Source organism: Miniopterus schreibersii, assembly GCF_964146895.1.
Source record: "Miniopterus schreibersii genome assembly, chromosome: 5".
In the NCBI taxonomy this organism is placed as follows: domain Eukaryota; kingdom Metazoa; phylum Chordata; class Mammalia; order Chiroptera; family Miniopteridae; genus Miniopterus; species Miniopterus schreibersii.
The window spans coordinates 6,786,354-6,810,916 of NC_138106.1; the positions used below are offsets into that span (position 1 = coordinate 6,786,354).

The 24,563-nt window shown below is 47.6% G+C and overlaps 1 protein-coding gene across 8 annotated transcripts in view; it reads left to right on the top strand.

Moving 5' to 3' along the window:
• Positions 1-24,563, top strand: part of ERG (ETS transcription factor ERG) — a 208,847-nt gene that overhangs the window by 158,409 nt on the left and 25,875 nt on the right. For all 8 annotated transcript variants that reach the window (XM_081137723.1, XM_081137725.1, XM_081137722.1 and 5 more), the window contains 2 exons: positions 3,398-3,615; positions 14,331-14,482. In XM_081137723.1, the coding sequence (XP_080993849.1) occupies positions 3,398-3,615; positions 14,331-14,482 (370 nt within the window). The remainder of the gene's footprint in view (positions 1-3,397; positions 3,616-14,330; positions 14,483-24,563) is intronic.

A 24,563-nucleotide genomic window follows, 5' to 3' on the forward strand; every position in this document is an offset into this window, starting at 1 on the left:
CTGGGAGAATATCCTAGACCCGTTCCGTTAACTAAGGCGACACCTTTGGCGGGTAGGAGGTAGGTAGGCGAGGTGGCCCTGGAGAGGAGGGAAGCCAGGCCGCAGGCAGGCAGGCAGGGAGGCAGGCACAGCGCCGCTCGAGGCCGGGAAGTCCCTTGCGGAGCCCGAGTGGAGGGACTCATGTGCTCCTGGTTACCAGCCTGCGTTCGGAGCTCTCGTTCATTCTGCTTTTAATCCTGCTGGGCTAGAGCCGCTCCCAGCTTTGAAGTCCCAGGGCCGCTGGGCTGGAGAATCCTCCGAATCCGCTTTTGTCATTAAGACTCGAACCAAAGGGACGGGGCAGCCTGCATAGGATACAGCGGAGTCACGTGGATGAACGAAGAGATGCGCTCGGTGTGTAGCGTGTGTTCTTGTAGAGATCAGCCTGTCCAAGCAGGTCTCCAGAATCACCCTGCGGCTTCTCTTACTCCCCCTGCTGCATTGGGGGGGTGCCCGTGTGTGTGTGTGTGAGAGAGAGAGAGAGAGAGAGAGAGATTTTGTTCATCTCTTTGCTCTTTCCCTGGCCTGTTCTTAATTCCGAGCGTCGGACAGCCCCGGGCTGGTTAGAATCACTGTGGGGCTGCTTTGATGGCTCCGTCTTTCTGAGATGCGGCCCAGGTTTCACTCCTTTGGAAATGTTTATCCTGAAGCCTCGTTTTCAGACAGTTTCTCCTCTGGTGAAAAAGCAACTCCTGATACTCTGAATCGTAAATACCATTCTCATTTTTTCGCAATGTTAACTTTGAGGAGAACTCCAAGATAGGAAGAAAAAGATGTGTGTCTCCCTTATCTCTAGCTTTCATACATTTTTTTTTTTTTTCTAAATCGATCTCAATTAACTTTGATTCCTTTCTTTAGAAAGCCATGTGCTGAAATGATGCTTTGCCAGATGTGCGCCTGGGCTCCTCCCCCTCCGAGCACACACTGTGGCCTTGTCTTAGTTCTGATATTTCAGCCCATTGCCAAAATCTCAGGCTATATTTATGTGGTCATTAGATGGGTTTGCAAGAACATCCTAATTTCTCTTGGGGAGATACTGATATTGTAACATCGTTACGCTTTTTGTTGTGAAAGCCATTTTCGTTTTTGTTTGTAATTTTAAAACGAGCCCGTTTCTTGTATCTAGCCTGTTTTTGCTAATTTCTGATATAAACCACACGTGCGTGCATGCTTCTCTTCGTCGGTGAGCCGACGCGGACGTTACCGAGTGTGTGACTCCCCTCCGAGCCCTGGTGGAGTCCCCCGGGCCGGCGGGAGAAGGGGCCCTCTCGGCCTCGTGCCTGGCCTGGTGTGTAAAACCGTCCTCTCCAGTGCCACTACAGGAAGGGAGTCTATTTTGCCAAAATGATTAAAGAAGCTGTCACTTTTGTCTCGATTAATTAGCACATCTACCTAAATCCATGGTACCCATTTTACTTCGAAACCCGCATCTGTGAGTTTAGATTCCTTAAACTCATTCGCTCTGTTTGTGGCCAGAAGAGAGAGCCCTGCAGCTCAGGTCCTCCACATCACCCTGCCCGGTTTTGCACCTCAAACTGTGCCGGTGCCCCAAGCAGTCGCTGCCTGTTGGTGGATGTCTTTGATGCTGCTGTACGTCCGAAATGCCTTCTTTTTTTTCTTTCTTGTGCCTGATCCTGGCTCTGGCCATCACAACCTATCCTTTGTACATTTTGTGTTACCGTGTAAACCCTTAGCTGACCATTTCCCAAAGTATCGCAGGGCTAGGACTCTAGGGAGTTTAAAGAAGTCGAGGTGGCGAGTGTTATATAGGCACAGGCCCGTGGCCATCACTCCGAGAGCCAAAGCACGGAGCTTGCTCGGGTCGTTCCCCCCACTCACCGATTCATGGCCTGAAGCTCACACGCGTGGGAAGCTGTGAGAGGAGTCGGTCCTCGGGTAGGTGGGGGGTAGAGAGGCAGAGGGCGCTCCGGGTCGAGTTTGTGAAATTGCTCCGTAAAGATTCTGACCCTTCTGGGTAGGAGGGAGGTCGAGATCTTTGGAAAGGCTGCTTCTTAAGGCTCTATTGCTAATGGGAAGCATCCTTGTTTATTTAAATATAAACTCAAGGAATATGAAGGAGTGTGAATGTCAGCATGTATCGGAAACCGGGTAATGTGAGAAGGGCATCGTGGGCTGTAGGGCAGGAGGGCAGGTGGTCAGACACGCAAGTCGGCTCCGTCACTGACGCCCCGTTGACCTTGGGCAGCTCACATCAAGGTATGCATCTTTCTGGATCTCAGATTTTCTCATTTGGGGATGAGAAGTTTGGATGAGCCGGTCTTTACAGTTCCTTCTGTCTCCAAAGTTTCTGTTTAAAAAAAAATGTGGGATCCAACCATCATTTGCATCTCACGAGTTGAGAGCAATACTGAGCTCGCCAACAGACGGAAATAAAAAATGAGATATCACGTGGATTTTTTGTGTGTGCATGATAGAAACCAACACTGGATCGTCTCACAGTTATTCGTGTAGTTGTGGCACAGTGTATGTTTCACGCAGTTGAAATTTCCGAATCACACTTGCGTTTGCTGAGTTGGTGGTAGAATGTCAGCACAGCCGTACGCTGGCCACTTATTTGACTTAAAACCACGGAAGAATGATCCACCAATAACACATTTCTATTTCTTCTCACCAAATCATGCGAAAGAGCAAAGATGTCAATAGAAAGGAAGGAAAAAAAGAACGCTAATCGGTGATCCAAATATTTTAAACATCCTGGTATTTGAAGGCATCTGGATAATTCACAGCTCTTTTTTTTTTTTTTTGGTTCATTTATCATCCAGATGTTCGCCATCACGGACGCACCACTTGCAAGTCTATTGCAGCTAATAACTTCGAAGTGGGAAAACTCATATCTTTGTGCGCCTGTCCTTTGGTGCCCCATGTCCCCCCCACTCTCCTTCTAAGTGCCTCTTCCTTAGAATCCCCGGGGAATGTGGCAGTTGTGCCAGATGCGTAGGTGTGAGCCGTCGCTTTTCTTTTTTTAATCTTCGTGGCCATCCTGTACCCTGTCTGCTTGAATTATAGATTGCATTTGTCAAATAGTGACACGTGCAATTGGATGTCTTCGAAGACCTTTGAAATTCAACTTCCTTGAGTTGAGATTAAAGTGGGTGTTCTCTGCACTGCTGCAGTCCAGCCCGGGCTGCTTGGAGACCTGCATAAAAGTTTTCCCAGGCCGCCCAGTTCCAACTCCTATGGTCGGGAGGGAGGGAGACCAGCTACTTTTTGCTTCTGAAAGGTAGACCGTAAAACTGCCTAAAACGCGGTCCCGGTTAGAACTGAATGCAGGGTCCGCCGCTCCTGGAAGCGGGCCTGTGCGGCTGCGTCCTGACTGTGCGTTTCTTTGGGCATGCAGGAAGCGTTGTCGGTCGTGAGCGAGGACCAGTCGTTGTTTGAGTGTGCCTACGGGACGCCGCACCTGGCAAAGACGGACATGACCGCGTCCTCCTCCGGCGACTATGGACAGACATCCAAGATGAGCCCACGCGTCCCTCAGCAGGACTGGCTGTCTCAACCCCCGGCCAGGGTCACCATCAAGATGGAATGTAACCCGAACCAGGTGAACGGCTCCAGGTAAGGAGACCGCTGACTCCAGTTCTCCTGGTTCCCCTGTCCCTTGTAAAGGCCAAGTGGGGCTCAGGCCTGCTTCTCCAAAGAGTCTTTCCAGAAAGCGGGGCCCTTGAGCAGTAACATTGGCCAATGCTGAGAAAATGTGTTCCCCGATGGTTCTGCATCGAGGACAGAGGCGATAAAAGTGGGAGTATATTTACCATGAACCCGCTTTGAAGATGCGGTGTGCAATTCAGTTTTCCAGGCGTGAGGGCTCTGCGGGAGGGGGGCGTGCACACACATGGCAGGGTTTATTGTCTGGAAAATAATGCTGTGTTATGTTTGCATGGAGGGAGAGTGTCACTAGTGGACAGGCACTAGCACACGTCCAAGCCATATGCCCTTGCTCATGGAGTGTCATAGCCACTCGTCCTTCACCCCCACCCGCCCACCCCCCTTCCCTCCTCTGTCCCCTTCTCTCAGTGCTCACCACTGCTTCTCATCTTGACTTGCACTTAAAACCGAGCTCTCGTATTGCCCAAAATCATGAACTTCTCTGTGCTGTCAGATAGAATGTATTATCAAATGCAGAGCGATCCTTGGCCCTCAAAAGCATTTCATCGGATGTAGTTTTGAAAAGCAAAGTTGGTTTCAATTATGATATCATACCCCATATATATTCAGGAAGAAGAATATAAAATCTCAGAACAAAGAAAGGATAATTTTTTAACATGTTACACGATCCGGCGTACAGTCCTAAGAACAGCTCACACGTTCCAGTGTTTCTCTCCCTACAAAGCCCTCTACCCCCAGTGCCCTGTTCGCCCTCCAAGCAGCCCAGTGAAGGGGGCTTGTCCGCATTGGCTAGATGAGGACACTGAGGCTCAGGCTTTTTCTGGTTAAGTCAAGATCACCACTTAGAGGGACTCAGAATTTGGATTCAAACCAAGGGTGTTTGACTCTACACCTAGGGTGTTCTCCACTCTTTTGCATCTATAATAGGCCCTTTTTGCTACATATATATATATTTTATGCCAAATATGTTTTTATAAGTGCTGGAAAACTGTTGTGTCAACTTCGAGTGTGGCCTCCATTAGGTGCCAAGTCACAGCACCTTAGAGGGGATGTCGATCAGCAGTGACGCTAGACGTGCCTGAAAGGGAGCTGGGCGATGCCGTAACTCTCCTGGGCTCCGCGAAGTCCATTCGCTTCTGTGCGTCCAGTTTCTTGAAACTGGGGATGATCACTCTGATGCTGAGCGTTGCCATGGCGTGGGTACTTCATGTGGAATTCAAGCCAACGTAGGACCGTAGTGAACCTCATCAAGAGATTGATTCCCAGACTTCTGGAAGGTCCCTGGTAGAAACTGCCATCTTAGGGTCCAGGATACCAGCGTCCCGGGCAATTATTTGTTACATGTAAAATATCTCACAGGTAATCCTATCCATCTTGGTAGAGTGTTCCCACTGATCATTAACTATATGGACAGGGTGGAGCAAAAATAGGATTCTGGTTGTGAGTATACGAAATGCAGAGTTTATTCCTGTATTATTATGTATTAATTATTGTATTATTTTCCATACTCACAGCTATAAACCTACTTTTGCCCCACCCTTTATTTCTGAGACTTAGAGGATTGGAGCATAGTCATACGGTGAAGGTGCAGCAGAGTTGATGGGGAAGAGGAGTGGAGGTAAACCTGGGGTCAATGAACGGGTTCCATCTCGATGGTGCCACCTGATCCCACGCAAACCAGGAGAGTCAAGATGCATTTCCCAAGCTTTCTTCTTCGAACACTAGTTTCTGCCTGCAGGAAATGCATTGAGGTGATGAGTGTGCGTGTACGTGTGTGTGTGTGTGTGTGTGTGTGTGTGTGTGTGTGTGTGTGTGAGAGAGAGAGAGAGAGAGACAGAGAGAGAGGGGTTCCTCACCCCCTCAGGGTTCTTCCTAAAGTTGGATGTCTTTTCTGTGTCCGCTGGGACAGCAGGGGTTTTCTCCAGGTGTTGGACAAGCAACATGTTCTCTTATATTCTGAGAGGCATTAAATCCAAACACTATTTTGATTTCCTGTATATATTACACATGTAAAAAATTTCCTAACGGAAGTAAATTTTATTTTATTGCAGCAGGTCAACTCACCTGCTCTCACCTTTACCTTATCTTCGTGAGGTATCTCCCAACCACACCACCCCTTCAGAGTAGTAAGTGTGAGCAAGACATGCAATCTGAGCGCGCCGGTCATTCATTAAATGTTTGTCGGGCTGAAGTTAAAAATAAGACTTCTCAATTTTAGGGTGGTGGCTGCTCAAGTACCTGTCTGTCACTGTGATGGAAGAGGTGCTTTGCCCAGCTCCCAGCTGCAGACTGGAATCCTGGCTGACGGTCTTTTCCCATCGAGTTTTCTCATTTTACCTGCAACACTCAGTATTTGCTATTTGAAAGTGGCCCACTGGGACCAGTCTCTCTCTCTCTCCATGCCTTCCTTCTTGGACTCACTGAGATTTGACTCCATGTATATTTTCTTACATTTTCTCTAAGACTCTATGGATTAGTGTAGGACAGTGAGATACACCACTACGGCTGTATTTGCTCCTTTCTGCCCCAGGGCCCTGGATTGGATTGGCAGGGACGGTTTTCTAGTCAAGCTCGGCCACCTTCCAAGCTGTGGGTGGCCCAGGGCTGGAGACCTGCAAGCTGGCGGTTTCCCCAAAGTGTGATAGTGAGGTCAGTGAGCGAAAGCGTGTCCAGCTTGTTGGGGGCCTGTGTCTTTGTAGTGGTCAGTTCATGGACTGCGGAGCTGAGACGAGGGCTGAGAGAGCCTCACTTGGGGGAAAGGGAGGGAGGGAGGCAGAGGCCCTCCGCCCGTCTGTCTTTGCCATCTCTTCGGAGGTCAAACAAATGACAGGCACCATCCCTTCAGTAGGAGAAGAGAGCCCAGGAGCTGTGTTCCTCACTAGGAGGCCGGTGAATCCCACAGGGTCTCTGTGGGTGTTGACAGTGGGCACCGGGACTGCTTTGCCTTTCTTTTTTTTTTGTCTCGAAAGGGAAATTGTTTTGGTTAACCAGAATTTACATAGCCTCTTATGAAAACAAAACCCAAAGCACCATAATGGCTATTAGGCTTAGTCTTTCCTCTCCGAGAAATGAAAGTGTTTTGAGCCAAAAAAAAAAAAAAGAGAGAAAATTCACAAGCTAGGAAATAAGTCCCATCCTGTCTTTAATACATAACTGTTTGTAGAGATCTCGTTCTATAGAACATTCCTTTTCCAAGTGATGAGTCCCAAAAGGATGTGTTTCCCCCCAGATTTCAAGGTCTAAATGTCAGGTGGTCTTTTGAATACCTATTTCAGCTATGGAGAGACATACAGGGTGGAGCGAAAGTAGGTTTACAGTTGTTTGTATGGGAAATAATACAATAATAAGTAATAATACGAGAATAAACTCTGTTTTGTGTATGTACAATGGTAAACCTACTTTTGCCCCACCCTGTATATAAATATATACTTAAATAATGAGACTTTTCCTAGGGAAACTTCCAGTCCCTCTTAGGGACAAAGAACTCCCTGTCGGTGAGTTGGTGGAGACTTTTTAATTAATTTAGTCTTCAGTGCTTCGGAGAGGGGGAGGCAGCAGGGCCGGTGGGAAGAGGCTGAGGTGCCAGGTGTAGGGGAGGGTATTGAGTGAGGGTGAGAGTAACGCTCAGCTGTGAACACAGACGTCTACAGTGTGGGCTGAGCCTGGAGTCGAACATGAATCACTGCGAGCTCCACCCGCTGCCCGGGCCGTGGGCCCTGAAGCAGCTTTTCCATCGCCTCTGATTCAGAAATAAAACAGGCCCGAGAATTACCCCCGAGCTCTCCAGACAATCCCCTCCTTGTCTCAGCTCCTAAAAATACCTTTTGTGGTGACTTACCTCCATTCACGCTATAAAACTTGATTAGGCGTTTGTTCGGGCGATTAGGACCAAGGGTGTGCTTTCAGGATTCTTAGGGAGAAAAGCACGTGAGAAGGGAGTTTTTGTGCTCGGGGTTGAGCCAGGCCTGGAATGCCTGCCTGGCAGCCTCCTGTGAGCCCCCTCCCGGCTGACCCCCTGGGCTCGTAGGGTCGAGCCGCCAAAGAAACCTTTGTATTGCTCCCCTGCAGCTTCATCCCGTGAAAGCACCCGACAAACTACAGGACGCACGTGAAGACGGTGACATTCTAATAAACAGGAAGGGGCCGGAGACGGCATGGGAGTTGCCAGGAGCTTGCTGACCCACATAGGAATTGGGGGTGACGTGGGTTGGGGTGTCCTGGGGCAGAGTGTGGGGAGAGGGGCTTTAGCCATGCAGCCCCAGCCACTAGGACAATAGGGACACTCTCGTATCCCCAACACCTGGACAGTTCCTGGCAGACGGCCTTGCTCTATAAACACTTGTTAAGTGAAAATGAATCGACAAGGTCCAGGGCCAGATGGCCGAGGCCAGTCCGGGGAGTGTGAACTGATCGGAAGGCGCCACGGGTCAAGGAAGGGCTGGGCTGCACATGGCCGGCGTGGGTTTGTATTTGGGGATCACTCGGACGTCAGCCCGGGGCCCCCCGCCGGCGTGTGCTGGGCAGCAGGGCGGCGGCGAACTGTCCCCAGGCGCAGGAGGAATTGAGAGACAGGCAGGAGGGCGGTCTTGAAGGGAGGCTGGGTGCCCTAGGGGTCCGCGGCTGCTCCGCCCTCCAGAGGTCGTACCGGTTTCCCCGATCCGATGCTGACTCCCGTGGACTTTCCGTGCCCCGCTGGGGGGAATCGCGGGCTGACCGTGCCCGCGCGCCCGGGCCCTGACGTTCTTGGGTAAAGGCGGCCAAGCGAGCGGCCACGTCTGCGCCACTTCACCGCGGGCTCTTTCCATGATGGGACCCGCCTGCTCTAGGAAGACTCTGATGCGAGAAAAACCAACGTCAGGTGCCAAGTTCATTTTGCTTTTCATAAACCAAAGCCCTGATTTTAATTTCTCGGTAGATTTTTTTTACAGGCACATGACTCCTTTTCAAAAAAGCTATTACGTATGGGAGCAGCTAAAGGGAGCTTTGTCTTGGGCTGTGTTCCACGTAATCTTGCAAAATTAGACTGACTGCTTTCCCAGTGGCCCAGCTCCCGTCCTGGCCCTCGATCCTCTCTGCTCAGGCCCACGAGCTGAGTCAGACCCTTCCCTCTCTGCCCCCTTAGCTCGGGGACTTCTCTGACCCCCTCTCACACTCAGGAGCCTTAGCCCATCACCTGTGCGGAGCGTGCACCATGCTGAGCCCTCAAGGAAGTTTGGGGACGGAGCATGTGACATTCAACTGTAAATTGAGGTGACCAACTTTTTTATATCCGGACTTCTCAAAATTCATATGTACATCCAAGTAAATATTGCGTCTCCGAGGAGGCTCCACCTTTGCCTGCATGTGGCTGCCCCCACTGAGCTCCCATCTGTACCTTCTCCATGACTGTCCTCAGGGCTACTCCCACGATATTCTATTGAAAATACTCCACAGTGAACATTGCGCTGAGTCTTCTGAGGGTCCGTTCAGTTGTGTTTTATGTCTGTGAAAGAGACTCCTCAGATGGAGTTGCCAGGTGAGATCCTATAGTGTGGCGGTCAAGTGTTTAGAGTCAGGGCCTTGGCGGTCTAGGCTCAAATCCAGCTGCTGCACTGCTGGTCAGGTGACCTTGGGCACGACCTGTATCAGCCTCTCTGTGCTTCGCCTGTAACATCCCTGCTGCAGGTATTGACCTCATGGAGTTGTGTTGATGGAAAGAGTAACAGCTAACCAACCCATAGCATTTATCATGTGCGAGGCACCATTTTAAACGCTTTACCTAAATATTTATTATAAAGTAAATACTACATGAAAGGAGTTTGGAGCCATCCCTCGCATGAGTCAAACACCAGAGAGAAGACCAACCAAATACGTGTTTTCCCACAATACTTTGGGTGCTCTCGGAGGCAAACTTGAATTTAAAATGTAGAAACCAGAAAATTGAAGAAACTGGACTCTCTAGCATTTGATCTCTCAAGATCGTTTCACTTTAAAAATTATTCATGTATTCTTTTCATGTTTCTGCACTCATCTCTCTGGTCAGCCAGTTCTTTTCAAAAGCAAGAAACGGCACGTATGAAGGGCTGGCTGAGGACACACTGTCCCTTGAGTTTTGTGACTGAAGCAGCTGAGAGCTGCGTGCTGGGAGCACCTGGTTTTGCCCCCCCTCCCCACTGTGTGGAATGTTCTTTGATCTGCTGTGGATGCCAGGAGGAACAGCCTTGCCATATCAACCAGTTCCCTTCAGGAGAAGCCACGAGAGAAACTCCTCTCTAGTCTCAGCCCAGGAAAAGCTTTGCTTCTGCCAAATAACTCGTTTGGTTTTCTCTTCTTGAGTCCTTGCATGGTGACAGGATGCACTCACTGCCTTCTTTGCTTTGGCTGGTAGGAAGCTCAGAGACACATTGATGTCCTACCTCCAGCAGCTATAATAGGAAGCTTACTCAGTGTGCTGATTTTATCTCTTGATTAATGACTCTTCTGCCCTTATGTTCCATTCGATTCCATTCCATCATTGAGTTAGGCTATCGTTTTGTTTTGTATGTGTTTTTATAACCCACTACAAACTTCACATAGTTTGAGAATGGGTAGAGGAATAAAATATCTTCAAAATCACCACACATACACATAAATATACCACTGGAGCTGCAGAGGGACATGATCGAATCTCCTTAAACAAAGTATTAACATAGCTAAACACTGGTGTATCCGAGAAGCTTCTAGAGAGTCACTCCTGGGGCTCAGGAATGGGGGTTCTTCGAGCCCTCTGATTCTGTAGCCTTATAAGAGACCGTTGGGTTTGGTGATATAGCTGACTTCTCACCTTAGTTTATATTTAGTAAAATTTCCAATTTATTTGATATTTTTCACCATGTTCTTTTACCATTTATTCAAAATACAGTCAATTTTAAGTCAATGCTCATGCTCTCAACTCACCTGACCGTAATTCTCCAAATTATGTTTAAGAGTGATTAGTTAAGGCCTTCAGTTGGAAGTCTATTTTGTCAGATATGAGTTGCTACCCCAGCTTTTTTTTCATTTCCATTTCCATGGAAAAAATTTTTTCCATCCCTTCACTCTCATCTTGTGTGAGTCTTTTGTTTTGAGGTGGATCTCTTGTAGACAGCATAAGTATGGGTCATGTTTTCTGAGCCGTTCAGCCACCCTACATCTTTTGATTAGAGCATTTAATCCATTTACATTAAGATTATTATTAATTGGCAGTCATCTATTGCCATTTTAATTCTTTATGCTTATATTTCTCTCTCTATTTCTACTTTTTATTACAGCATCCCTTTAACATTTCTTGCAGTGCTGGTCTGGTGGTGATAAACTCCTTTAGCCTTTTTTTTTTCTTTTCTGGGACGTTCTTTATTTCACCATGTATTTTGAATGACAGCCTTGCTGGATAGAGTAGTCTTAGTTTCAGATCCTTGTTTTGCATTACCTTGAATACTTCCTGCCATTCCCTTCTGGCCTGTACAGTTTCTGATGAGAAGTCAGCTGACAGCCTTATGGGAGCTCCTTTGTAGGTAACATTGCTTTTCTCTAGCTGCCTTTAAGATTCTCTCTTTGTCTTGAATTTTTGGCATTTTAATTATGATGTGTCTGGCTGTGGGCCTCTTTGGGATCTCTCTGTGCTTCCTGAACTTGTGTGACGTTTTCCTTGGCCAGGTTAGGGAAGTTTTCTGCCATTATTTCTTCAAACAGGTTCTCTATCCCAGAGTGCTCTTGTGAGGACTATTAGATCCCACTCTTCTGCTGTTGAAATTGCCAAGAATGAAAGGAAGGGGAAGTGACTGAAAAGTGAGAACATAACACCTTGGGCCCCTTTAACCGATATTTGTTGAACTCCTACTTTGAGTCCAGCATGTGGTCCTATGGGTGACCCTCTCCCCACCCTGGGCTTGGAGTTCCCTTAGATTTATTACAAAAACTATTTGAAATGGTCAAAAACATAGTTCCAATCCGTCTTCCTCTGAAACTAAAACAAAATACAATGGAAAAAAGACTATGTTTTCATTGTCCTGAAGGTGCAACTTTTGAAATTAGGGTCTGATTTTCTGTTTTTACAGTGAAAGCAGGGATGAGGAAGCGTTGTGAGATGAATTATGTCTTGTGGTTACAACGTGAAAACAAAGGAACTTTACTAAATTTGTCCCAACTTGAAATACTTACACATAGTTTTGGAAAGCTCCAGACAATGCAGTTTAATAGTTCATCTTATCTCTGGATTTGATGGAGCCCTATTTTACAACCATAGGAAAACTACTGTGATCCATGCCTAGAGCACTTGTCCTCAGATATGGAAATTAAACTGTTAAGAATTATAAGAAAATGAAAGAATTGGTCTGAAGCATCCATAATTCCCAAAAGTCCCCTATTTCTATAATTCTGTACATCTCTTTGACCATTAACTTTTTAGATAGTTAACTGCCTTGCTGGAGAAGAAAACTTAGGGTGCCTGGTATACAGCAGGTGCTCAATCTAAGTGGGTGAGTAAATGGCCCGGAACGGTGCTCATCCTGGACTTTAGAGTTGTTGCTTGAGTTACGCTCATCTCCTGAGTTGCATCTAGTCTTTTCCCTAAAGAACCAAATCCCTTTAACTCTCTCCCCTAGTAACTTCTCTCCTTGAGGCAAATAGACCCAAACATACGCTCCGCTCAATTGATGGAATTTTCCAAAGGGATAGGAAACTAAGGCTCAAGTGAAGACACTCCATGTTTTGATACTAGGATGGGTCTTTTAGAGATAAATGTTTGAGGCCAGGAAAAACTGCCTCAAGAGGAAATAAAGCATGTGTAGGCAGCGTTGGAAATATAGCGGGTCTGCACCATGGGAACGCAGGCTGTTATTATTTTTAAATTTCCTTCATGTTAGTACAGCTGTGAGGATGCCCTGGACCAGGGCAGTGTATTTCCCGGCCCGCGGTCGAGCCTCAGTGCTGGGTGGCCCCAGCTGCAACCTCCATCCACAGACGTTAACTGCTCCTCACTTATGGTCGGCCCTGGGCTCCCTCCATCAGCACCGGACACATGAGCAAGTGATGCTGAGAACAAATCTATATTTTCAAAGTTCGCAGATGCTGAACAAACACAGTCCAGAGCCTTGCAGCCCCTGGGTCTGCCCTTCCTGTCCACTTCCCTGCTATGACCTTTGGGTCTGGAATGACCTTCTTCATCCCACCTCTGCCCTGTGCCACCCAGAGAGTGCCCTCCTGCCTTGGATGGTTGTGACCTTCTCGGACTTGAAGGTCAAGTCCGTGCCAGGTGGCTGCACAGCTCCCACCAACAGTGTGGAGGAGACCCGCAACCTCAGGCCTGCCACATAGGGAGGGAAATCTAAAATCCAGGGGAGACTCATGGGTTCCTGAGAAGAAGAAAAGTCACCTGTAGGGTAGAACTTGAGAGGCAATTTACCTGAATGCCAAGACCCCCTGCTGCAGTGATCCTGGGTTAACCCTCTGTGGGTTAGCCATCTCAGAAGGAGGGGACGGATTTTTCTGTTTCCTGGTTAAGCTGGATCTTCCACTTGGAATTTACTTTTTAGATACAGTTTTACCATGTCCTATAACTTTCGAATTTCAAAAAAATTCCCTTTTTTCTTTCCCAGAAAGGCAGGTTGTCCATATCCTAATGGCTGTGGCCTCCTTATTCACAGCAGCCCAGTGAACTGTTCCCAGGGCCCAGTGGCTGAGGCCCTTCTGTGTCCCCACAGCTGGCTGTACACCCCAGCCCCAGGGCCCTGGGGGGCCAACCCCCGGGGCACCAGCTTCCACCCCCTTCTCTGCCTGCCTGCTGGCACCTGAGCTTGGGACATCGTGAGTCTCACATAGCTAAAGATTGGCTTGAAATTGGAGTTTGAAATTCCGCACAAGGATTTCCTTCTGAGGTTTTGAAAAAGAGGAACGTTGTTCTAGGCTGAGCCTCTCTGAGAGCGCCGGTGTCACCCCACAGCATCTGCGTACCAGTGTCGCCCCCGGCATCTGCGTGCCAGTGTCGCCCCCAGCATCTGCGTGCGTGGCCTGTTTACCGTCACGCAGCGAGAACAAACGGCAGTTCGCTGTTTTCTGCACGTGTTTCCAATCAGCTGTCACAGATGCAGTTTTGACATGACAGCTTCAGGAGGACTTGGGTGAAGAAATAGAAGCCAGGTGGCAGCTTTGCTCCCCACGTGCCTGCTCCGCGCTGTGCCCGAGCCTGGCGCTGTCCTAGTCGGCTCAGGCTGCCCTAACAAAATACCATCGGCGAGGGGCTTAAACAACAGACATTCATTCTGTGAGGACAGTTCTGGCGGCTGGGGGTCCAAGGTCAGGGTGCCAGTTGGGTTGGTGCCTGGGGAGAGCCCTCCGCCTGGGTTGGGAGGGCCGGCGTCTCTGTGTCCTCCCGGGGCGCAGAGAGCTCGCCGGTCCCCTGCCCTCCGTAAGGACCCACTAGTCCGATATGTTGGCCTCGCCTCACACCTTCATCTAAACTTAGTTACCTCGAAGGGCCCCATCTTCAAAGGTCATCATGTTGGCGTTAGGGCTTCAACACACCGACTTTGGGGGGGCACCTTCAGTCCCCGACGGCACTATACTTGCCTTGTCGCTTCTCCCCTCCCCCCCCCGCCTTCCCTGCAAGGCCGGGGCGCCGTGGTTTGTGGTTGCCCCAGGAATGGACGGATTTGTCTCTTCTCCACCAGAAACTCCCCCGACGAATGCGGCGTGGCCAAGGGCGGGAAGATGGTGAGCGGCCCGGACGTGGTCGGGATGAGCTACGGCAGCTACATGGAGGAGAAGCACGTGCCGCCCCCCAACATGACCACGAACGAGCGCAGAGTCATCGTGCCGGCGGGTAAGTGCCCCCGAGGGGTGGCTGAGCTGTCCCTCCCTGCCTGGGGCGCCTGCCGCCTCCTTGGTCCAGGGCAGGAGCGGTACCTGGAAGCCAGCAGAAGTTTGTGAGGCTGTGGGGAAATGTTCACGGGTGTGTGTGGGGGTGTCCGTGGCAAGTGACCCAGAGGTGTGTGTGGGGGGGTGTCCATGGCAAGTGACCCAGAGGTGTGTGTGTGGGGGGGATGTCCATGGAAAGTCACCCAAGAGGTGTGTGTGGGGGGGTGTCCATGGCAAGTGACCCAGAGGTGTGTGTGTGGGGGGGATGTCCATGGAAAGTCACCCAAGAGGTGTGTGTGGGGGGGTGTCCATGGCAAGTGACCCAGAGGTGTGTGTGTGGGGGGGATGTCCATGGAAAGTCACCCAAGAGGTGTGTGTGTGGGGGGGATGTCCATGGAAAGTGACCCAGAGGCAGGAATTGCCCTTTCTCTGAGATTATTTGGTGTTAAGTATCTTTTCTTTTATGTTGTGCTATTTATAATAAATGGTAACCTTGTTGGTTTTTTAAAAAAAATTTCTTACCTGGGAAAATAATCAGTTAGGAGCAGTATACAGCTTGTTCTTAGAATCTAAAATTCCAGCTCTCCCTGGCCTGCAATAGAGATTCGAGAGCCAGAGTAAGTCTTGACCACGGAATTTATTCTAAACCTGGCCCAAAGCAGTGACCCTGAGCTTGAGGAAAATGCCACGGACTTATTTATTTAGCACAACTAAAGGTGACAGGAGGAAGGACTTGAAGCTCCTGGGAGGAAATGGGTGACGTAAAACTGAAAATCTCATGAGGCCACGTCGCAGTCGCTGCTCAGTGGGCCTTGCCCTCGACTGGGTGTTCCTGCAGCGATCCGGAGGCGGCATCTCAGGCTGTCCTGGGGTCGGGATTCCTCACGGAGTCCAGGCCCACGAGGGAATGCCCGGTGCCACTTGCACCCTCCAACCAGGGAGGCCGTGGTTCTGCCTCGCCATCGCTATGCTTCGATGTCATCAGTGTCCTTCCCAGTGGCCAGACCTGAGGCTTTCTGTGTTAGTGAGATGTTTAGAGAGCGGGAGAGAGTCACGCGGGAAGCGGCCGAGCACCGGTTAACCGAGAGCGTCCAGCAGGCCGGCCCCTCGCGCTCGGCCGGTTGGCGGGTGGAGGGCGGCCGTGCAGATTGGCTCACAGTGTTTGTGTAAAGCTGGTTTCAGCCCTGAGGAAAGCCCTCTTTCAGCGGCTCCCGCCCAGGGTTGCTTCATACGAATGCAGGCAGTTATTCAGTTAATAGTGTTTGTAAGAGAGCTAATTGTGGCTGATTTTGCAAGCTGTGTCTTTCAGTTATTGGTCAAGCTTCATGTATGTGTTCTCATACACAGACACACAGGTGAACACGCGTGCACGCACACACACGGCCGCATGGCACAATCCACATCACTTCCCAACGCTGGTGGTGGGGCTGCAGGACCTGGGCAGCTCTGTCAGCTGCTGCACCTGCCCCCTCCCTCCGGGATCCAGGCCTCCCCCAGGCACATTTTGGGCATATCGTAGTCTGCGTACAGAGATAGAATTCTCCAGACCTGGTTCCGGATGGTTCATATAGTTTCGCTAGTTAGATGCCCGATTAATTCAGGAGTTCAAATCATAAAGATAGATGAAAAATTATTACTTCTAACTATTTATACCATCCATCAGCTACATACCAATGTTCATGTCCTAGACCTAAAAACAGTCCTCATATGTACTGACCAGAAAATTGGTGGGTAGACTGAGGGGCACAAAACAGGACCTGGGACTGTCTGGGCTCAGAGGGCATTTTTGTACTTGGACTCCTCACTTCTTGAAGTCCTTGCTTTTGATACTATCTTTAACTCAAGACCTATAAAGAAACTCATAAAATATCCCTAATGGATAAATATGTATTCCTTTATTTCACATATTTACTCTGCCTCCTTATTGCAGAATGAATTTAAGGTTAGCTCACACAAATATACACCAAAGAGCAAGGTGGAATCAGTTTAAAAAATAAATGGACAGGGTTTATGGGCTGAAGTAAGAACAGACAGTGAAGCCAGGAGTGAGGAGATATATATATATGTGCAAACATTGAAATCCTGCACAGTTGCAAAAAGTGGGTGTTATTTGGCTCCAAGGTGTCAGCAGGCAGTGCGCAGAGGACTTGTGACTCTGAATCCATAAGATAAAAGAAAACTAGTGTGGGAAAGACATCCCAGCTATTAATTCTGAGTTAAGAAAAAGATGTGTTTCTTGGTTGGTTATAGGAGGATTACAGGAAGTCCTGAGAGAAGCACTTATTGGTAGGGCACCAGGCATTCTAGGAAGCCCTGGCTAATGCCTATTGTCCTGGCAAAATTGTTGGATTGTACCTCTGCTGCTCACAGTGTACTAGCTAGACAATAAATCACATCTGTACTTTTAATCTCTCTGTCTATCATCTATCTATCTGTCTATCTATCTGTCTATCTATCTATCAATCTATCTAGCATCATCTACTTATCTGGTGTGCATACCTGTGTGTCTAGGTCTGCATCTCACAGGGTTGGCTCTTTCTTACACAGCTGTACATCAGAGCGTCATTCAGTGACATCCATCGTAATCAGAGGGCCCGACACCTGCGGCCTAGTTAAACGGCTCTTTGTTGGCTCAGCTTAATTTGGAGCCTGACTAGAAACGTATGATATTAAAATGCACGTTTCCAGGTTTTCCGCACCCAGGCGGGAGGGTGAGGATTCTGCATGGACACACTCCTGGATGGTTTTCATGTGTAATGAGGTACAAGACGCTCTAATCTAGATGGGAGACACTAAACCAAGCTTATTTTACTACGTGTGAACTAGTCTTAATGAGGGCATGAGGTGTCCCTTTTAGAAGAAGACATGGCAGAAAGGAAGGGTAGAAAATAGTTTCACATTGGCATCCAAAGGAAAAAGACTCATCCGCTTGGCAGGAAGGAACTTTGTCCTCCTACGGCTTCTGCCTTACGATGTGTTTTTGGGCTCATCATTGGCTGGCACAGCAGATATGGAAAAGGCCACATGTCGAGGCATTCACAAGGACATCTGGGACCACTAAAGACAAAATGCAGGATGAGAGGGGAGGAGGCACCTCAGCAATGTTCACTGGTGTCCGCGCTCAGCTCCGTTTGGACAAGTGGGATCCAGCGCAGCACCAGGCCCGAGTGCAGTTCACTGTGTTAGCAGCGGCGAGACCACGTGAGTTCAAGGCTGGAACCGCCTTGTAGATGTTTCCAGCTCTGCCTCACGGGGCTGTGAACGCAGGGCAGTGTTTAGAAACAGTGGGCCCCCATCGCACCTCGGAACCAATAGGTTCTAAGGAAAGTCCGCTTCATGCCTCATGAAGCCTCCACCTTGGGGATGCTGTCCCCGCATGTCCCCGTGTGCCTCCGGCAGTCCCTGCTGCTTGTGGGTATCGACATTGCCCTCGGCGATGTGCCAACCAGGAGGCCCAACGAAGAGGAAGGCACGGTCTTCGTCCACTTTTCTCAGAAATTGCAAAATGCTGACTGGAGTGCAACAGGAGCTCTGGTTTTAGCAGCTTGCATTATTTTGAAAGATTTTTCTTTTTCTCTGTTTTTATTCCCTAAAATGGGTGCTAATGCATCAGGCTTTTCAAAGACTCGATTTTTATTTTCTAAATATCCACCTTGAGCGTAAACTCTTGTGGTAATCAGGAGTCTAGGAGATATAAAGCTGCCACATTCATCTCTTCACTGGTTTACTCTCATCATTCATTCATTCATTCATTCATTTATTCATTCATTCATTCACTGAGCACTTACTATGTTCCAGGCACCAGGAGTAAAAGCTTTTATGCAACTTAAAATCCCCTCTTCTTGGCCCCCAAACACTTGGTTGAAACTACTCGCCTGTGTCTTACTCGGACCCTCCATGCTGTGGAAGTTCATTGAGAACTTGTCACTCACCCTAGTCACAGAGGAAATGACCCACACCTGTCAGAAGTAGGTAAGGACAAGTAGGTAGGGCCCATCCTCAGGGGGCATTAGGAGACAGTGTGATTAAGGGTTCCAGTGAGTGACTCAGACAGATGTTTCAGGGCATCTGGGGAATGAGACAAATATAAACATGACTGGTTGAGAAGACCTTCCTTTGTACCAAACCCTCACGATCTGATTCCTAAGTCCCTTTGCGGCCTCTGCCATTTTCCTGTGCCCTGTCCTGCCCTCCCTTCACATTGCTCAGTCTGGACGCTGCGTTACCACAACCTGGAGTCTTGGTCCGTGCTGTTCTCCGGGTGGAGACCCTCCCTCCCTTCTGTGCCCACAGAGCCTTCCCATCCTTCAAGGCCTCTTCGAAGCCCACCCTGTCTGGGAAGCCACCCTTGACCCTTTGACAACTTGCTTCTCTTACATCTTACCAATTCTTGCATTACAACACTTTATTTTGTTTCGAATTATATTCTATAATATACCTATATCCTTACTTAAACACGATATACTATTTAATTCCATTGAGGAGTCAAGATGCCTTGTGAACTAAACTACAGGTAAACACATGAACCAGACTTTTGTTCGAATAGAAATTAGGGATTAGCACTAAGGCAATTCAAAATATTAGTGGAGCCCTGGCCAGGTAGCTCAGTTGATTAGAGCATTGTCCCAATACACTAAGGTCGTGGGTTGGATACGGGTCAGGGCACATACAAGAAGCAACCAAGGAAGGCATAAATAGGTGGAGCAACAAATCAATCTGTCTCTCCCCCCCTCCCCCCCAGATCAATCAATAAAAATAAAATATTAGTGGAAAGCCAAGCTCACATGGAGGAAGGAGAATGCAGCTCTTGGCTACAGGCTCTGCCACGATGCTGTGGCTAAGCTTCCAATATGGCTTTGAGTTTCCCGGCAGCCAAGATAAAAAGAGTCACTTGGAGAAACAATTCCTGTTTTCAGATAGAAGTGTCCCGGCAAAAACAGTGTGTTTCTCAGAGAGGACTTGCCACTCAGAGCCCATCCAGGCTGTAGACTGACCCCCTTCTTGCCAGGGTTGCAACACCGCATTTCACCAGCCTTTCTTGTGACATACTCCATGAGCAGAGGGCGTGACATTAGAGAGCAGCCCGGTGTGACAGCCAGCACATGCCCAGGGTGAGCCTGTTGGTCGGGAGTCGGGACTTCAGGTTCTCACACCGGCAGAGGGCTCCCGTCGCGTCCACAGGACCCTCCCTGAGCGCGGCATCTCTGGGCTGGGCTCTGAAAGCGAGGAGCGACGGGTGATAGAAGAGCGTGCTTCTGACCGGGCCCGGCTGGCCAACACGTTCTGCTCTCAGCTTAGTAGAGCTAGTCATTGAGGAGCCTGCCTGTTCTCTTAGATTATAAGCTCCATGGGTTGGTGACTCTGTCTTTTGTTGGTGATCTTAATCACCAGACAGCAGAAGCAGAGGTCAGTAAGCGGCATTTGTTGAGCCGATGGTCCTGTAGTCCAGATTCAGTCAGTGGGAGTCGCAGAATCACAGGAGCTGTGGTTGCGAGAGGCTTGACGCTCTTGGTTCGATTTTGTATTAGTCAGGGTTCTTCGCAGAAGCAGAGCCAATCTCTCCATCAATCTCTCATCTGTCATTTATCTGTTACGGGGAATTGGCTCAGGTGGTTACGGAGGCTGAGAAGTCTTGAAATCCACAACCCACCGTCTGCAAACTGGAGACTCGAGAGTGGATGGTGGAGCTTTCAGTCCAGTCTTAAGGCATGAAAGCCAGAGGACTGAAGGCAGGAGATCATCCCAGCTCCACAGCCAGGCTGAACTGGAATCCTCCCTCCCTCCACGGTTTTGTCGGGTTCAGGGCCCGCATCAGAGGACTCCCACCAACATAGGGGAGGGTCCTCTCCCCAATTGAAATGCTAATCTCTTCTGGAAACACCCTTACAGACACACCCAGAAATAACGTTGAACCAAGTATCTGGGCTTCTGGTGACCAGGTCTCGTTGACAGATACTATCACAAGTCTCTTCCTTTAAACACGAGAAAATTGAGCCCCAGGGAGGTGAAATCACTTTCCCAGGGACTTGTGCACAGGCGGGTAAGAACAGAGCCACTTCCCACCATTGCTCATTTGTACTTAAAGAATTTGACGGTAAAAGTACACGTTTCTTTATTATTCTTTCTCGTGCCACTGAACACTCCCAATAATCCCTCCCACTATGTCTACATTATAGAATGTGTTTTAAAAGCTTCTGTTTAAATTCCTTCTATGATAAATAAAGTAACTAAACAAGCAAATCAGCCACAATTTAAATCCTAAAGTCAGTGTTAACTATATTTTTAAGCTATGAGCTGAGTAGCTATTGAGGATACTGGGTGATGTGTGTGACTGAGCTCATGCAAATAGAAATGGAGACAGCTACCACCTACTGAGTGCCCGCTAGGTGTCAGGCACTTGGCCATATGCACTTTGTAAAAAAGGTACTATCTCACTTAAGCCCCACACCCCTATATTTTAGGTAGCATTTATTCACTTTACAGATAAAGGAGCTGAAACTAGGGAAGCTAAGTTGCCCACGATGAAGGATGGGTGGAGGAGATGCTCAGATAATCTCCAGGCCTGCTCACACTGACCCTTTACGTTTCTACCATGGTGATGCTTTGTCTGTTTTTCTTGAAAACCGAAGAGAAGAATGGAATTGAAAATAGCTTCGATTGAGCATGATTGGTCGGGTGGCTATTGATGAATGTAGGAAAAAATGTTCCAGATGGTTTTGGTTTGGTTCATTCTGTGTTTAAGACAACCTGCGGGACCCACACGGCAGCCCAGGGGGCACACACAGAGCTCATGGTTAAGAGTCCTTGATCGGGAATTACACACTTGAGCTCTAAACTCTGGCGTTTCCTAGCTCCGGGATCTGGGAAGTCACTTAAATCTCACTGTCCCTTCATTTTCTTGCCACCAAAATGAGGATGTCAGTAATACCTGCTGTGCATGGTGCTGAGTGGATTAAATAAGACAATACATGTGGAAAAAAACAAAGAGTGAATGAAGGAAAGTACACTTGAGATTGCCCTCAGACTGCAGCAGCAACAAAGAGGTGGAACAAATGAGAGAAGGTCAGAGTGGGAAGGACTCGTGATCGTGTCCTGCGCAGACCTAATGGAAGTTCCAGAAAGGAGGAAACAGGACGAAAGAGATGAAATACTTGGAGATAAAAGCTGACTTTTCCAAAATTGACGAACGAGACAGTTTTCCAAATACAGGAAGCACTAGTCAGGGAAGGAAAAATGAGAATAAGTCGCAGCCATGACATTCTGGTGAGACTGCGGGAGAGCAAAGACAGAGCGCTGTAAAGCCAGCTAAGGACAAAGCTCAGACTCGCTGCAAATAATGACGGTTATCAGGACCGCAAACTGCTCAGCAACGAAACAGAGCAGAGGGCGGTAGGAGAGCAATCTCCAGTGACCCAGGAGACAGGGACACAATTGGAGCTTATCTTCTGGGCTCTTAACCTTTTATTGTTTTTCCTGCCACAGACCCATTTAGTAGCTAAGTGAAGCCAATAGGTGCTTTAGAATATGCCTTTAGGAGAATAAACTAAACTTCAGAGGAAAGCAAAGGAAACACATTTATTAAGAGTGCAGTCTAATCTAGTAGGTCAGTTGAGAGCGAAGTAAAGATTCAGAGTGGGTTTGTTGCTAACTTACCCTCAGTTCAGAAAAGGAAAGATTTAATAAAGAAAGAAAATGGATCCTAGGGGAAAGAATGAGATATAAGAAGGAAGTGAGACCAATGACATTGGTTACTATGAGGGCAGATTAAAGAGACACAGCTATAAAATGACAACCACAGCTTCCTAACATGGGAGCACAGCTATAAAGCAGGGTAAAAACATTGGACAATATTATGTGAGATCAGGGGTGGGAGATAAGAGGTCAATATTTCTACATTCCTTGCATTCTTTGGGGAAAGGATATATTCGATGATTAAATGCATTTTGTTTAAAGATTAACAAGTAAAGAAATAGAGCTAAAATGTTAAACAGCCAAACCAGTGGAGAAATAAAAAAAAAAAAGGAATGAAGAAAAATAGATCGAATTAGACATTTGGGAAGGAGAAATACAGAACAGACAAAGCAAGGTAAATCGAAAGCACAAAAAAGGTTGTAGAAACCAGCTAAATAAGTTACAAATGTAAGTAGTAAGTAGACTAAACTGGCTATTAAAGACAGAGAGTGAGATTTCTTAAAAACACTTCTAAGCCAGTCATGTACTATCTACAAAAACATCTAACACGAAGAGCGACAGCAAACAGACTGAATAAGACATACTATCAAATTTTAATCAAAATAAAGCTGACAGAAGTGGAAATAGAAAGCAGAAAGCCCTATTGGCGATAATTGAGGATTATTACATAATGAAAAAAGGTTCCCTTCACGAAAATATATGACAGTGACAAACTCGTATATGCCTAATCACATAGGCTCAAAATACATAAAGAACTGGCAGGAGAAACAGACGAATCCACTTTAGTGAGAGATTTTCATTTGCCCTTCTCAGTAATTGATAAACCAGTGATATGAAATTATATATACGTTACCTATTTTGAATCAATGGTTATTAATAGAAACCTGCACCCAACAGTAAGAGATTTTGCAATTTTTTTAAACACTGAAGGCGCATTTGCAGAAACTGACCATACAATTGGACACTAAAAAAGAAACAACCGATATAAAAAAAAATCAGTGTCATATGACCTCATTCACTAGCCGAAGTGCAACAAAGTTAGAAATTAATAATGATCAGAATGATAACACCCCCATCCATATCTTTGGAAATCAAGAGGTTCTGAAGCAACCTTGAGTAGAGGCTGGACAGCAGATGGGCAGACTTGTTCAGTGCTTGGTTTTGTAAACAAAGATTTCATAGGGTTGTGATGTGCCTTAGAGGTACGTTTTACTTTATGGTAGTTTTTTTCAACATCAAGGGCAATTTTTCTATCTGGAAGACAATATTTTGCATTGATGCTGTTCAAGGAAAATGCCACTCAGGGCTCACGTTATCACCAAGGTGGCTGTTGTTTAAGCTTATTACTATTATTCATTCCCCTGGAGGGGTCTCTGAGACAGGATGTCTGCCTGCACGAGGGATACCGTTTCATGACCGTGTACAATATGTCTTCAGCAATGCGATATCCTTTGGCTAATTTAAATGTCTACTTAATATTTTCCTGGCAACAGCAGAAATCTACTAGGTCAGAAACCAGTTGCAGGGAAATGTAAAAAAAAAATGCAACCCTTTTCCCACCCACTGTCCCCCACCCCCCAGCCACCCAGCACAGAAAACAGTGCAACTCCAGGACTCTACATTTTGCTTTTATTTAATCTTTAAATTCCAATTTACTGAAATAGCATTCGTAAAACTTGGGGATATTAACCATGTCATCTAAGACACGAATAAGAGGCTTCAGAGAGAGGTGGCTGCTTTCCCCCTCTTACCCGGTATCGGGATTTACCACACGGATGTCCATGAAATGTGGAATGATGACACAGATGTTTTCAAAACAATTGGACTGGAGGCTGGAAACAAAACAACTTATCTTCGGTGGCTCATGATTCATCTGACAGAAGCACCTCCAAGAGCTTCTTAAAATAAAGTGATAAATCAGACTTTTGCGTTCAAAGGAAGAGGCTGCCCTGCGATAATAGATTGTTTATTTCATTTTAGCCGAGTTTGCAGTGCAGAAGCCAGCGTGGGGGTGCGTTCCCCCTGGGCAATATGTTATGTTGGCAAAGTGCTTTCACGTACATTATCTCATTTACTTTTCTATCCCCCTAACCGTTCACTACTTAATTACCCACCGGAAACGAAAACGCATCCCAGAGAGGTCAACGTTGACATCTAGTAAATGGTTGAATGAGACCTCACTATGGGTATTCTGGCTCCCGAGAGAGATTTTTATTTTACCACCAAGTTTGTGGCGCTTGGTGTGATTTAAAACATTCTTTGATTCCTCAGACATTGTCAAGGACTCTGAAATTCCTAGATCATAAAGACCAGGCTTCTTAGCAAGATACTCAAGGCTCCCCTCAGTCTGACCC